The 14,693-nt window shown below is 44.2% G+C and overlaps 1 protein-coding gene across 2 annotated transcripts in view; it reads right to left on the bottom strand.

The window, feature by feature from the left end:
* The window catches only part of LOC308119886 (connector enhancer of kinase suppressor of ras 3-like), a 50,934-nt gene extending 37,733 nt beyond the window's left edge, over window positions 1-13,201 (bottom strand). For both annotated transcript variants that reach the window (XM_080480157.1, XM_080480158.1), the window contains exon 1: window positions 12,983-13,201. In XM_080480157.1, coding sequence (XP_080336283.1) covers window positions 12,983-13,034 — 52 coding nt within the window. In that variant the 5' untranslated portion in view covers window positions 13,035-13,201. The remainder of the gene's footprint in view (window positions 1-12,982) is intronic.
* Window positions 13,202-14,693: the final 1,492 nt, after the last annotated feature.

Raw genomic sequence — 14,693 nt, 5'->3', positions numbered from 1 at the left:
CTTGGAGGGCCTTCAATTGTGTGAGGGTTTTTTTTTTTTTCAGTGGCTTGATTGTTCAAAACCCACAAAAGGAAGGACATATTATGAAGCAGTCTGGACAGAACTGCTGGGAGGACTGTCTGTGTCAGGTAATTGATGAATGACAGCCTATCCTCTCCTTTAGGCAATTTTCACTTTCATTCAATGGTTTCCTCCCCTTCCACAGTATCTCTGATCTTAATGTCCGAACATCAGAGAGTTGACGGTTTCACTCCAGGCCGATCTACGTGAGCTTTGAAGAAACTGTTTGATTGTCTTGAGATAGATCTCACGCTTTTAGAAAAGTGGAACACACCAATTGGTCCCCCTGGACCCAACTACTGACACCTTCTGAATAAAAAAGAAAAAGAAAAGGGGGTGTCCTTACAGTGTGGCTACTAAAACATTTATTGCACCCTGATCAATAGCTGCCAGGTTGTGTGCATGTGTGTGTGTGAGACTATCAATTTTCATTAAGGGCAGAGAAACCAGTAAAAGAGATAGAGTGTCACGTTGCTGTGAATTGAGTGGAGGGGAAGGGGAGAACGAAGGGGAGGACTGCGTGAACGCTTTTCAAAAGCCTGTGCAGGATGAAACGCTTTAGAGTTTTATGGTCTCTGTGAACCGCTTGGCAAATGTCCTCAGACCAGAGCAAGTGGGTGTAGCTGTGAAGCGGAGGCGCAGGCACGCAGCACCGGTCTCAGCTGCACTGTCAGCAAGCTGGAAAAACTTTTATTGGCCCCAATAAGTTCATTCTGATTACAAACCTGGCCAGCACAATCTGAAGTTTAGTGTCAATATAAGTGGTAAACAGCACTTTTATAGCATAAGTTAAATACCAATTATCAATCTTGTAGATGAAATTGGGTGAGCAGTTCATACATTCAAAATGAACTGTTCAATAGGCATTGAGCAACCATTGACAATGTGCAGTTTTAGGGTTCGGGATCTTAATGGATACTCATTAAGATCTACAGAAGCCTGAAACTGGATTGTGAAAGTAAACAACTAAAGCACACAGCTTGTCCATCATCAGATTTGAAAGGTTTTAACGTGAACACACTCGGCACGTCCACCGATTGTGGAAAACAAAATGCAGCTCCAGATTGCTCCGAGCACGACCTACGATTTTCTTTCTTCTCCAAAAAGATGAAGGCGTTCTTGATACAATTGCACAGATGTATCGAGCTCCTGATCTTGCAGTTTTGAGACTCCCTCTAGAAATCCTGGATCTGAAACTATTTGGCTACTTGCTTCTCGGACCTTTGCTGGAAGGAAGCAGTGTATCTTCAAATGCATCTGTGGTCCAGTGTGGGGTCCTTCTTACCACCCACCCTCTTAATTACAGTAAACAGTAATTACGTGCAGCACAGGTTACCCACCATTTGAGTATGGATAAACACGCTCAAGTGGGCATATTTCTGGACAGCTGGACAAGCAAAAACTGGACAATCTGGACAACACAAATGGAAGTGGACTCTGCTGGATACCTTCAAGCTCCTACAGCCTACACAAAGGCTGTCTACGGACGCATTTTTGGCGATGTAAACATGATATTTCCTCAAAGCAAATGTTGGGTTATTCTTGTATTTATCTCGACACATGTATAGAACTCGAGTAGCCTGGCGTTACCATAGAAAGTATATGACAGCGCAGGATGAATTTCACTCCGTGCAACACGTTACAAAAACAACAAAAACAGGCGAGAACAAGAAGTTCTTATAAAAGGTTTTGAGTTACATGTTCAGGAAAATTCTTGTCACTTTTTAATCTTGTTATTCCTTTGCATGCTTTTGGTTACCAACATTTGGTTCTCAGGGGTTTGATTACACGAGCAAAAGAGTGAACAGTCTTTCACCTCCGAGAGAAAGAACCAAACAAACTCCCTCCCCCATCTTTCAACCCCTCCCTGTGCTCCCAGTGGGAGCTGTAGCCACCCTGTAACACTCTCACACACAAACACACACACACACACACACACTGAGACAGACAAGAGGTGACGCAAACAGGGACACACACAAACCAATATCCCCACTGGGGTGGCCACTGGGAAAGCTACTGGGTGTAGAATAGCAAAGCCACTGTAACTCCACTGTCTTTATTTGTCGGCCCGGCCTCTGAACCTGTGGGGAACGGTCAGGAATTTGAGTCATTGTTCTCCACTGAGCAGCCCCATTGTGGGAACTTGCAGCACCCTGGCACAATGGTCTCTGGTCAGACCAGGCTGTGCTGTAATTAAAAAGAAAAGAAAAAGCTCCTCTCGGCTACAGCTAAGCTATCCTCTAATGCATGACTTCACAGGACAACAACAATGCCTGTACACACAGTGGGAGCGGGGGATAGGAGCTGCACAATGATGCTCCACATCTCTTCGTCGTGCCTGTTGTGTCCGCATCTGTGGACTTTATAGAAATGGTCTTTACAGGGGCACCAGGACACAGTTAGGAAGCTGGCTTACAATCTCCAAAACAGGTGCAGATCTGCAATACTGTTTGACATTTCAAGACAGTGGCATCATAATCACAACTGAATTAGGGTTTGTTGTGGCGCTCATGCATGCAGACCTCCTCTCTCGGACTATGACCCTGCGCAAGCCATTTTTCAAACCTTATCACCGTTTCCAAAAGCCAACAATGACTGTTTAATTTCATGTACGCTAATCTTAAACCCAGACAGGGAGAAAATGGCTGTGACACGTCCCGAGAGGGCTTCCTACATGAGTAAAGAAGCAGCTGAGGCTGGTCCCTCCACGCCAAGACAAAAGCAGCCCTGTCTCTTACAGGGTGATGGACGATGACTGATGAGAGATGAGGGGTCACAGTTCATTGGGGTGAGGCACATCAGCCAGGATGAGTGCCAGCCCTCAGGTTCAGTTTATCCACCCCAGTGACAGGGCTGGTGCCCTGTCAGATTTCTACTTTTGAATGTGTTGGAGGGGGTTGGGACAGTGGACGGCTCAGTTAATATTGACTGGAGTGAGTGGAGTGAGAGGTCAGGTCTTTGGGCGCCACAGGTCAGTTGAGGAACGTCAAGAGGTTAGGAGAGGCTGCAGCAGAGCCTGATGTATGGCGACTTTTGGTCAGAAGATACAGGATAAACAAGACCGAGCAAGAGGAACTCGAAAAAACAAATCCATAATTAATGAGAGTCTTTGCAAGCCTGAAGCAACCAGCAGAGCTGTTGCTCAAGCTTAAAGGGTGTGGAAATGTGAATCTGAAAAACTGGTCAAATGGGTCGATGAGTTTGCACCTGAAACATTGGATTGTGTTTTTTTTTTTCTGTTCAGGCAACCTCTGCATACAGCTTTTCATACACCAAACATGCAACTTACCTTTCGCCATGATTTTGTGGTGTTTTCACTAAATGATACTAGCTTGCCCGGACCCAAATCTGAATGTGTAACAATTACAGGAAGAAAGTTTCAGTTTAGCTTCAGCCATTGAGGGATGTGATGTCCCAACAAATCTGCACCATACAGCTCAATATAAGAACTAAAAAAAAACAAGTAGAGGAAAGTTGAGTTTAAATTTTCAATGTGGTTGGAATGAAGTACTTGTTCGCCTGCTCATCTACATTCCAGTGACATCGGCTATTCTTAAGCAGCCGAGTAAACCAACCACATGGAAATGTCACCAACAGATAGTTTTAACTTGTAACTGTAAGACAAGCATGACACATGATAGTGTATAACCACGGTAGCATGAGATCCATTTTCATCACCTTTATCATGGAATAAATCAAAGGGTAACAATCACATATATACTCCCCCAAACACACTCATCCAAACATAGTTGTGTTGTTTATTTGATTAATTCATATCACAATGATTTACCGCTACATCTAAGTACAGCTATTTCGGTTCAAGTTTTAAAATCCCGCACACAAATCGCTCATCGTTCCTGAAAACACATAGTTTCTGCAGGTAAGTGTGGGGTTCGAGCTGGAGCCTCTCAGGCCAAGATAAATACTCATCACTCTCCAGTCAGTTGGTCGCCTGGCCTACACTATAGCTCGTTACCACTTGCATAAACACTCCCCAAAGAAAGCAACAAAGACCTCAAAAATGCACAGTTTCCCCTCCTCTCTATTCTCTCCCTCTCTCCGGTGTCTCTCCACCCACCACACATTAAATCTTTCCCGACCCCTCCAAGATTCATACTGTTGCGGTTCCGGCAGTGGCCAAGTATCCCAAGATAGTCGCAATGCTGGCGTCTTGAAAGTGCTGAACAAAAACACAATGGTTAATTCACGAGCATGAGAAGGCTTCATCGCTCTCCAGTTTAAAGCACAAATTAATAAGGACACTCACAGACTGTTTTTTTTGTCAACAGGACTTCAAAAGAGTTCAGTTTGTTACAACCTACACATTACTACCTTTAGAACAAACTGTAATTAAAGGCTTTTGGGCCTTCTAAAATGATACAAATAGATGGAAAGAAGTAGGGGAACAAAAACGAGACACAAAAAACAAAAATGAATTTTTTTTTTAACGGGCGACATTCTGTAGTAAAATTAAACCTGGGTTCTAAGAGAGAGTCACAAGATACAAACAAGTCTTAGGAAACTCAAGTTAGTAGGTTCCCATCACATGTGTGGTGTATGATCAGGGTGGCCCAGCATGCTGATTACAGACCAATTTACCAGTGCCATAATAGCTGCCTATGGAAACCACAATAAAGATGAACAAAGTTTCGGGGGAGGAAATGATCCCCACTGATTTCGTCTGCCATGGGAACTGTGCGCTCGTCGTGCTCCGATCACCGCATGTGGGCACATTTCCAGCGGAGCCAAATTTAACTTTGCACCCATTGTGATTTCTGTGTTTTATGACGTTGCTTCATTGGGGTTTCATTAAAAGGAAATGTGATGGACAAACAAAAACATGCCTTTTAATTAAACGGGACATAGCTGCATATTGCCCTGGTGGCTGGTACGGTTGAGTGGAGCGCCCGCTACATTCCTAATTTGGATCCCCATAAGTATCTTTGGATAAGAACCTGCTAATTGCCATAAATCTCCCAGAGGGCAAACCCCCCCACCAAATCTTGTTACAAAGCCTGGCTGAAAAAGCAGAAAGAAAGACTCTGATGCCAAGCTGAGCAGAGGATTTACTCGATCAAACCCGACAGCGGGTCCCATCTCTGGCCTTGGCACAGTGACAGTCCCTTCACCAGCCTGGCCGGTCCACACGCAAATGTGAGCCTGTTTTTTATCCTGGCTACAAAACCCCCCTCGCCTCTGGAGCATTTTGCTGTGGCAGTGCAAATGTGCCCCCCCCCCATCAGAATTACTGTAAACAAGATCAGCATAGGGTGTAACTAAAATAAAGGCCACCATAGCAATAGGAGAAATGGAAAGAGGTTGGGGATGATGGAGAGGTTGTGTGGAGGCGCCTCTGTGTGAGGCACAGAGGTGGAGGCGGGCATCAGAGTCAAACAATTTATAGCCGACTTGTGACCGGGTCAGAGGCGGAGGGGTAGATGAGGTCAAAAAGACTAAGAGTATCATTATAATTGACAGAAAACATACGCAGGTACACAATGTCACAGAAGAGTCACTGGATTTCCCCTTAAAGTCCATTATGACCACAATTCTGTTATTGCCACAAAGACAAGCATCTGAATGAATTACGCAATATGACGAGACAGCCGACAGGCCGCGGGGCAGCCGATCCTGTTCCCACTTCTGCCAGCGGGCGAGGGTGAGGGAAAGTGAGTCATTTTCAATAAAGCCAAGCAGCGAATGACAGTGTGTCACCCACAGGCAGGGACGGGGTTCCTCTGACGCACACCGACACAAACACACGGCGTGTCGTGTTGCAGTCACACTGCACACCTTCTGGTTTCTGTGATCCGGCTCCCAAGGCTGATGATGGATTCTTCATTAAACACACACACAGTCGCACACATGGCTGTGTTTTCCCACCACAAAAGCTGCACAACGCCCATGTGCAGGTGAGGTTTGTTTGTTGTGTTCCCGGCACCTGCTGTGGGTCTCCCTCACAGTCACCACAGATTATGATTGAGACAGTGGTGTCGCGTGAGATGACAAATACAGGTTACAAGTTAATACAGCGAATAGGATGCCACACATAAAGGTGAAGGGCAGGTGACACAGTTCTCCCAGGTGTCTGCTGCAGTGGAAACAAAAGTGATGACCAAGTGACTCTCCTGAGCGTGCTTTCTCAAAGAGAAAAGCCAGCGCTCCCAGCTTGAACAAACACAAAAACCCACACTGGCTGCAATATCCTTTATATGCCGCATCGAGCTTAAAATTCACACAACAAAGCAGGTCTTTATAAAAAAAAAACGTGCAGTGGTTTTTAAGCTGCGATTAGCAGAAATGTGTCCCGAGATTGGCAGAAGTCCCTATAAAAGCAGCAGATGATTTTAAGTTCAGTAGGTTAGGAGGACAAATTTCAGTCTGAAAAAGCCTGCAAGTGTTGAACAAGTTACTTGTATGCTAAACATATCTTTATGTGGTTTGGAAGTCCAAGGGAAAAATGGGCAGTAAATGAAAGCGGTATTGTGAAGGAGTACTGTATGATTTCACTGTGTTTGTGGAGATCTCTGAGGAATCCCTCGCCGACTTTCAGCCGTGATAAGTGAACGCAAACAGAAGCTTGGCACAACCATGTCTCCTTATCAGATTTATGACCTTTCAAGAAGACAATAAGTTGGACCTTTGTGTGCTATGGCCTGTATTGGAAAACCACACACACAAACAAAGACTTTTTCTTGCTTTACTTTCATCCATCCATCTACTCAGGGTATACGCAGCCATACTGATAGTGGCAGTGAAAACAATGACGGGTCCATTATAGCGGCCTCATGTAGCCAGTGAAAACAGGAGCTGCCTCCGTGGGTGAAAACATACAACAGGAAGCCTGCAATCAGCCCCGAACGATGCATTAACGTGATGCAAAACATCACGCAAATATAAACTGCAAATTGGTTATAAGCAAATCGTTTTCAAGCATAACCATGATGTTACATTTCCTAAAGGGACGGCACTTTTAAGCTGTGAGAACAGCGAGAAAGGAATTCAGGCAGTCTCTGAGGACGGCTGAGAAAATGTGGACGAGTCCGGACATGTTCTGAACACGCTCCGACCTGGCACCTGCCCAAGTGCCCGGCTGAAACCAAAAAGCAGAGAACTGTTCATAAAGCTCCAGCTCACTTCACAATCAGAATGACATGACACTCCATTACTGCGTGAGCAGGTGGCAGGGTGGAAGAGCTTTTTGTGTGTATTTGTTCGGCCCGGCGAGGGGGGACCATCGACCTAGCCAGGCTTCGGCGGTTTAAATCCTTTAAAAGCAACCGGTGGGCCCAAATGCGCAAAGGTCATGTGTGACCTGTTTTTACTGCTCATTCAACAGAGCTGCTCATTTGGTGTGGGAGATTAAAAAACACAACAGTTGCTGCATTCCTCTCATGTTCGGTGACTATTTGAGCGTATATGCGTTTGCAGTGCTTTGATAGCACGAACAACGCAGTCATGCATTTCCTTTTTTTTTTCTTTTCCCCACTTTAAAGACAGTTTTTATCACTGTGCAAGCAAAAATCTCAAGCTGCCTGCAATTTGAGACTTCAATCCAGCGACAGCAAGAAATGAGTTTTCTTAGGCACAATGATGACATGCCAACACAACGCAGTGCAAGAGTGCGCGCTCTGGTATGTGCGCCACTCTCGCTCAGCACGCCACCTCAGTCGTAAGCTTTCATTCCCGTGACTTAAGCACGGCACCTCACGGGCCAATGCTCTTAGGGCAGGCCGAGGCCAAATGGCTTGCAGGTCCTACTAAGCCGAGATCATCTGGGAGATTTGCAATGCACATTTTAGATTTGAATGAAAAGCAAACTGGTCGAGCCCAGGTTGGCTGACACAGCCCGTGTATTCCCTTCTGAGCACTGTGAGGAGAACAAGTGCAATGTAAGCTGGCCTTGGGTTTTTGTTTTTTTGTTTTTATTGAGAAAAAAAAAAACCCCACAGACTTGTCATGTGTTATGTACCTAAAAGATCACAACATTTTTTTCAAGCCTGAGTCACTGTGAGAAAAACCTCATCCAGATCAAAATGCACTCTTTTGTTTCGTCTTTGTCTCTCGAACATTAGATAACAACACTCCCATTAACAATTGATGATTAGTCTAGAAGTGCCATATGCTGGAGCTCATCAGTCTGCGAGGGTAGGATGCACAGGCCGTGTGAGAAACGGGCCACGGAAGGCCTGACAGGGACGAAAACCACGGCGGTCCCTTTCAGTAACCTCTCCCTGGGGTGGAATCATCTTACAGCACTTCCCCTGAACTCTAAAGGCCATTTTCTGTGGAAAAGTAACACAGTTATCTTCCTTGTCAATGCAACACAAAAAGGCGACTTCAGAAGTTGCACGATTGAAGAAGTGGAAACGGGTAAATTACAAAAGAAGGAGTTTAACTTAAAAAAAAAAAAAAAAAAGTTGTTTCCAGTTGGATGAAGTGTTGCTTCCGTTGGGGCCCGGAGTGGGGGTCGTCCTCAAAAGACTTTGAAAGCAACTGTTCCAAACAATGTATTTAAACAGATTTGACATCTGTTCCCCCGGATGCTTACACAAAGGCACAACAGTATCATCTAAAATGGATTAATAATGTCTGTTGTGGCTATCCAAACATAGAAGTGTACTCACCCGATAGAGCCAGCTCTAAGGATGACTTAATAAGGCTGAGGCGTCTGCACAATGTCCCTTTGCACTCCAGTTTGGGAAGTCTCTTCCAGATAAGGATCCATCACCAAAGCCATCGTTGCTCACACCTTGCCATCGTCTCTGCAGATAAAGCTGCAGGAGGTCGTGGTATGTCTACTGTGTGTGAGTGCAGATTCGCACACAACCCTGTTATTGTTCCGGGCTCACACATGGTCAAAGACAAAAGTACGTTCAGCACATGTTTGGCGCCTCCCTGACGGGCTAATTGCTTTCTTGGCACCTTGGTGCGACTCCAAAGGCGAAAGACGCACAAAGACCACTGGTGTTACTCGAATCACAGTTCTGGTTGAAACTGATGGTCACAAACAAGACAGTCATCTAAAACTGTACTTTGATGATTAGAGCTGCAACTTTATAGATGGCCTAATAAAAACTCATTCATAAAATTCCAGACCCAGGTATTCGGAATTTGAATAGCTGGCACACAAGTACATAATATCCTGGAGGACTTCCAGTGGGCACTGAACCATCGAGTCTGGGCTTGTTAAAGAATTGGACAAAAGACATCCAGTCAGATACAAATTTAAATGTCTGGGACGCCTTGTTAAATCCTGGCAGTCCGACCGTCGGTAACTACAAGGTGGACAAATGTAGGAGTTAAAAAAAGAGGAACATTTGGAGAACTATTTCACAGAAATGGAGCTGAACACGCTCTGAACGTTGCCAGCACTTCTCAATTGGAAGGTTGCCCATGTGGATTCAGGACTATATTTGGAAAATAACTCGCAGCACGTGATCTAAACTTTTGACTTTGTGAACACGAGTATGTGGGTCAAGGGATTAAAGTCATTAAAAGCTAAACCCCAATCTAATTTCAAAAAGTGTCACAATATACTTAAGATTGCTGGAATTACAGCTTGTTGTATCTTAAGAAAAGTATGCATTTCCCCCTGGGGGTAATTCACGGAGCACATGACATATGGCATACTGATCACACGACACCGCAGGTCCAGCTGGAAGATCAGACCTTGTGGCGAAGGGAAAAAAAAAGCACTTGGGGCTAGTTCCCCTTCTCAAACAAGAAAACAACTGTGTTTAAACTGGGAGAATCAAACGGCCTTTCACTGGCAATAAGCAACTACCAACCACCGCTTGATCTCCCCAAACAATACAAGTGATTAACGAGCGCCTCAATACACAAGGGCAGTCCCCCCGTCCTGCTGGGGAAAACAACCTGAGGCACATGAGAGCAAGAGCTTTCCATGCAGCGGTTCCCCGAGATTATAATTTGACTCCTGTCACACACAGGCAACAAACAACTCTGCAAACAAGTATGTTTGCCAGTAGAGGGAACGTTTAACATGGGGCCACGACCTCGCTGTCGACATGGGTTTTTCTTTGAGTTAGATGCTGCCTGGCTTTGGTACGGAAAGGCAAACAAGGTCAGTGGTTACTTGTGTGCATGTTGCGGCCAGGAGACATGCAGTATTCCCTCAGGACAACGCAAAGTCTCTGCCGACTTCGGAACCTCTTATAAACTGCAGACTTTGCTTTTAACGTAAAAAACAGAAATGTTGGAACAGGGATAAGCTTTAGGCCAAGTCCCGGACCACATCTATTGAAGCTCACGTACTGCATGTGAAAACAGGTAGAAAACATGGATTTCTTAAAGTGGCTCAAGCCTCGTTTTACAAGACAATGTTTTCAAGTGAAAACAAACAAAAAAAACCAACTTAATTTACGTTGAAATGCAACTATTTTGAAAACAGCTCCCACTGTGGAGCTTTTCAAGAACGCTCCGACTCCATGTCGACGGGGAAAATGCAACTTTCTGAAAATGCTCTGACTCTATGTAAACTTTGGAAAATACAACTTTTCTGGAGCTACAGTGCACGTGCTCCACGGCCGTAGTAAACAGTTCTTCTGCACATGCATGGTAGATGGACTAACAACATCAATGGCGGCCTCCAGAGCGGCGGGACTTCTAGTCCATATTGTCCTGTGACTTGGTAGTTTTAAAGTCGAAGAGTCACCTGGAATAACAATCCAACTTCGTTGTCCATCCATACAAATGTCCACGCACCATCAATGTTTATAGCATCGTGTTCTCAGAGCGCATATGTGTGGTTTCATTACAAAAACAAATAACAGCGCCCACTAATGGCCCAACATGCTAACTACATCTTTTCCAGCATTTCTGCCAACTCTGTGTAAACAGGCACTGTTTTTCACAAATGCCGCTGTGCAAACGTGGAATTTTTCTGAAACGATAACACAAAAACGACACGGTTTGACTTGAAACGTTGCCGCGTAAACTGGACCTTTTAGATCTGTGGTTCCCAATCCGGGGTCCAGTTGAGGAGGATTTGCTCAATCGGTGGTTGGAAGACTTTAAAGTGCTCAAAGAAAACATAATAAGACACTAACTGTCTGCAGGTAAAGCCTTAGTGTGTCTGTCAGGGTTTGGCCACACCAGAGAGGGCTTTCACAGCCATTTTTTTACCGAGCAATTTTGGGGGCTTCAGGGAAGCAATGTTGGGAAGCAATGGCTTGGATGACATCAACACAGCGGCGCTCTGTTTGAAACTTCAGGTGAGCATTTGGTTTGTTTTGCGGCTCTCGCTGCTTAAAGCCAGATCAACTTGCTCGCAAAGTAATTGTAGTGTACACCCACTGAGAACACCTCCAACTTAGGCAAATGGTTATTTAGGCTTGCCAGACCACACTGAGGGAAGCAATTCCACAGGGGACATGAAAGCCTGCATCATCCACTTTACTTAATCTCAAGTGTTCAGACAAAACTGCAAAAAAGTGCTTTGTGTTGCGTCCAAATATGACGACAATGACAAGACAACCCGCTCGGTGCTCGATACCCATAATTTGGCACGGATGTCGGAATGCACGTCGGCCCAGTCGACCTCTGTTCACGCTGCATTTCACTTCTACTGTGTTTGCAGATTCAGTGCTTGGGACCTCAAGAAAGAACCGCTGAGTCAGATATTCAGGAGACTGACAGCGATGGGGGTCTGTATGGACAACTAATCCCCCCCCCCCATGTGTGCATGCCCTGGCCAAGCTCTTTTCACAAGACCCGTGGAAACTAACCCCTTCACAATCCCCCGTTAACTCCCTGCTATTGGCAGGCGTGCCATAATCAGCAGTTAATTTGCTACAAGACCAAAATGGGAATCACCTCCGATTTGTTTTTTTGGGAAGTTCCCAATAGTCCCGGAGAGTGAATTCTTTGCCACAAACAACCCATCAGTCACGTTGCTGTACGACATACACAAACTTCCCCGCCTCGACCGTTTCAACCACATACCGTCCGGCGTCCCTCTCTAAACATACCCGGGCTGTGGCTGAAGTCAGGTTCTGCAAATCATGATGTCACTTTCATAGCCGGCATTCCTCTCATTCAGAGGCAAGCCTGCTTTTTATAGTCTCAGATCCTACGGAAGGAGGAAACATCCAAGATACTGGGGGAGCAAACGTCTGTGCTGGCAGTGTGGTGGTGGGATATGCGAGCGTTATGAATGAAACCCGTCACTGTCGAGGAGAGCATCCACTGACATTCCTCAATAGACAACAAAAGGAGTAAAAGCTCGATACTCTTGATAAACACCTCTGGCATTATCCCTATAGGGATATTTGTCACTTTAATCCTATAGGATTAAAGTGACAAATGTATATGCTAAGAAGTACCCTGGCATACTTTTGAGTTTGTGAATATGTAGTTCAGGTATGCAACTTTACTCATAAATTAGTACAATGTTAAAAACATACAAAGTACACCAAATCTAGTGTGTAATAAGTTTTATGTAAAGATCTTTATATCATTATGTACTCTTCTTGGTTGAGACTTTTCATGAAAAAATGAATTGAATCAAAAAGTGACGAAATACTCCGATTACTTTTTACGTGAGAGTACTTTTGTACGTTTACTTCTGAAATTAACTGAACCTCTCGGTCCACGATCTTTGGAAGCAAAGTGTTAAGAGTGATGTGTGAGGATGGGTTGTGCAGCTGTGCAGTGAGAAGTCTCACATCTGTCAGAGTGCTCCAAAGTCCAGTCCCATTGTTAAATGCCTGAGTGGAGGTATGTTGTCACACGGGAGCAGTTTCTACGAAACCAGCGACAGACAACCTCCGGAGCGACTCCGCAATTTATGGCTTTGGAATTAAACAAACAAAAAAAAAAAAAAAAAGTGACATTTAACGTCGTTGAGGTTTTCTCTTCTCACAGGATGTGAACTCAAAGCCAGCTCCCACGAACTCACCTTTCATCCAGTCGACAACTTGCTTCGGCGTCCACTTCGTTATCGGCTCCATTTCTTCTGAAATGTCACAAAGAAAATACGAAAAAGAAAAAAAAAAAAGAAAAAGAAAAAAATGTCGCGACGTTGGTTGGAGAATTAAATTAACTCGTTTCTTTTCACATTCTTCACCACGGATCTGCGATGTCCGTGTGTTTGTGTTCACGCACTCAACAACTCTGCGCACGCCTGACCGGAGGCTGGACTGAAAAACCCCAAGCAGCCCCGCGCCGCACCGCCCGCACTCATGATGCCTTCATGGACATCAGGGAATACAGCGCGTAAATCACAAACCCATCTCGAAATAACAGAAAACACGCTCTTATAAATATTATAATGCTTAATCACTAATACAACCATCTGATGTAATATTTAAAAATAATTTGGGAAATTTCTATGTACCTGTAAAACGTATAAACAAATAACAGCTTCCAGCACTTCCCGATTGAAATACAGAATTTACATAATGTACCTGAACGCAGCGTATGACGTGATTAGTTACTGTGTTCACCGCCCTCGTTTGAAAGTGGAGGTGTGATTATCAAACAATGTGTTACTCATCTGAAAACACGTTCCTGATCAAAAGAAGTCCTGAAACAAACACCAGGATAAATACATGTGCTCAGTTATTTCTCACATTTCAAAATCACAGCCTGATTTCTTTAGTTTTTCCCACAGTATTCATGTGTTATTCAACACACTGGATTTAACAGAAACTGAAATGACTTGAAAACAGAGTGTGTGTTTAATCACTTATGTGTAGATAATAAAGTCTGTTTTCATGTGTGAGAAATGAAAAACAAGCTTAGGAGACTGAATATGACACACCACTGCTCTCTGTTGGTAACAAGCCTACTTGCAAGTGTGTGTGTGTGTGTGTGTGTGTGTGTGTGTGTGTGTGTGTGTGTGTGTGTGTGTGTGTGTGTGTGTGTGTGTGTGTGTGTGTGTGTGTTTGTGTGTGTGTGTGTGTGTGTGTGTGTGTGCGCTTCTCCTCCACACTAACATGAAAAGTTAATCTTTCACATAATTTAATTAAACCAGAGAAACGATGTTTTTACAAGTTCTTCCACATCAGGTGAATTATTTCTTTTCTTAATAAAGCAAGCTTATAAGTCATGAAAATCAAAATATAGCGTCTCATAATTATATGATATTATGAAATATTACATGTTTTTTCCAGGGTTCCATGATTGCCACAAGTAAAACTTAGGAATGCTTGAATCATTTTAGTTTAGCGAATAAGAATTAGTTTTGAGTTTGCATTGCCCCCACCCCTGCGTGTGGAGGTTTTTGTACACTTGCCCTTAAACTGTACCATAGTCGGATGATGGATGATTAGAGTACATTACCTGACAAAGCATTTCTTTAGATTCACTTGTATATTTATAGGATTTTATTTAAAAACCATTGATAGTTCTATAAAGATACTGATTCACGGATATCTGTCCCAGCAAGGAGAGGCAGATCACAGCTTCCTAGAGAAGACGGGAAAAAACCTCCTAATATGTCCATACATGGTGTTGTTTTTATTATTTCAAATGGCAGTACCAATGTATGACCAGTTGACACGTGACTCAACAACCGCATAATTCTTTCATTGAACTGAAGATGATATACACTCTGTAATGTGACGCTGACCGCATTGGTGATAGCAGCTGGTACAATGAGGCTTACA

The sequence above is a fragment of the Lipophrys pholis genome (genome assembly GCF_963383615.2).
Source record: "Lipophrys pholis genome assembly, chromosome: 14".
In the NCBI taxonomy this organism is placed as follows: Eukaryota; Metazoa; Chordata; class Actinopteri; order Blenniiformes; family Blenniidae; genus Lipophrys; species Lipophrys pholis.
This window is presented reverse-complemented; position numbering and strand designations above follow the sequence as displayed.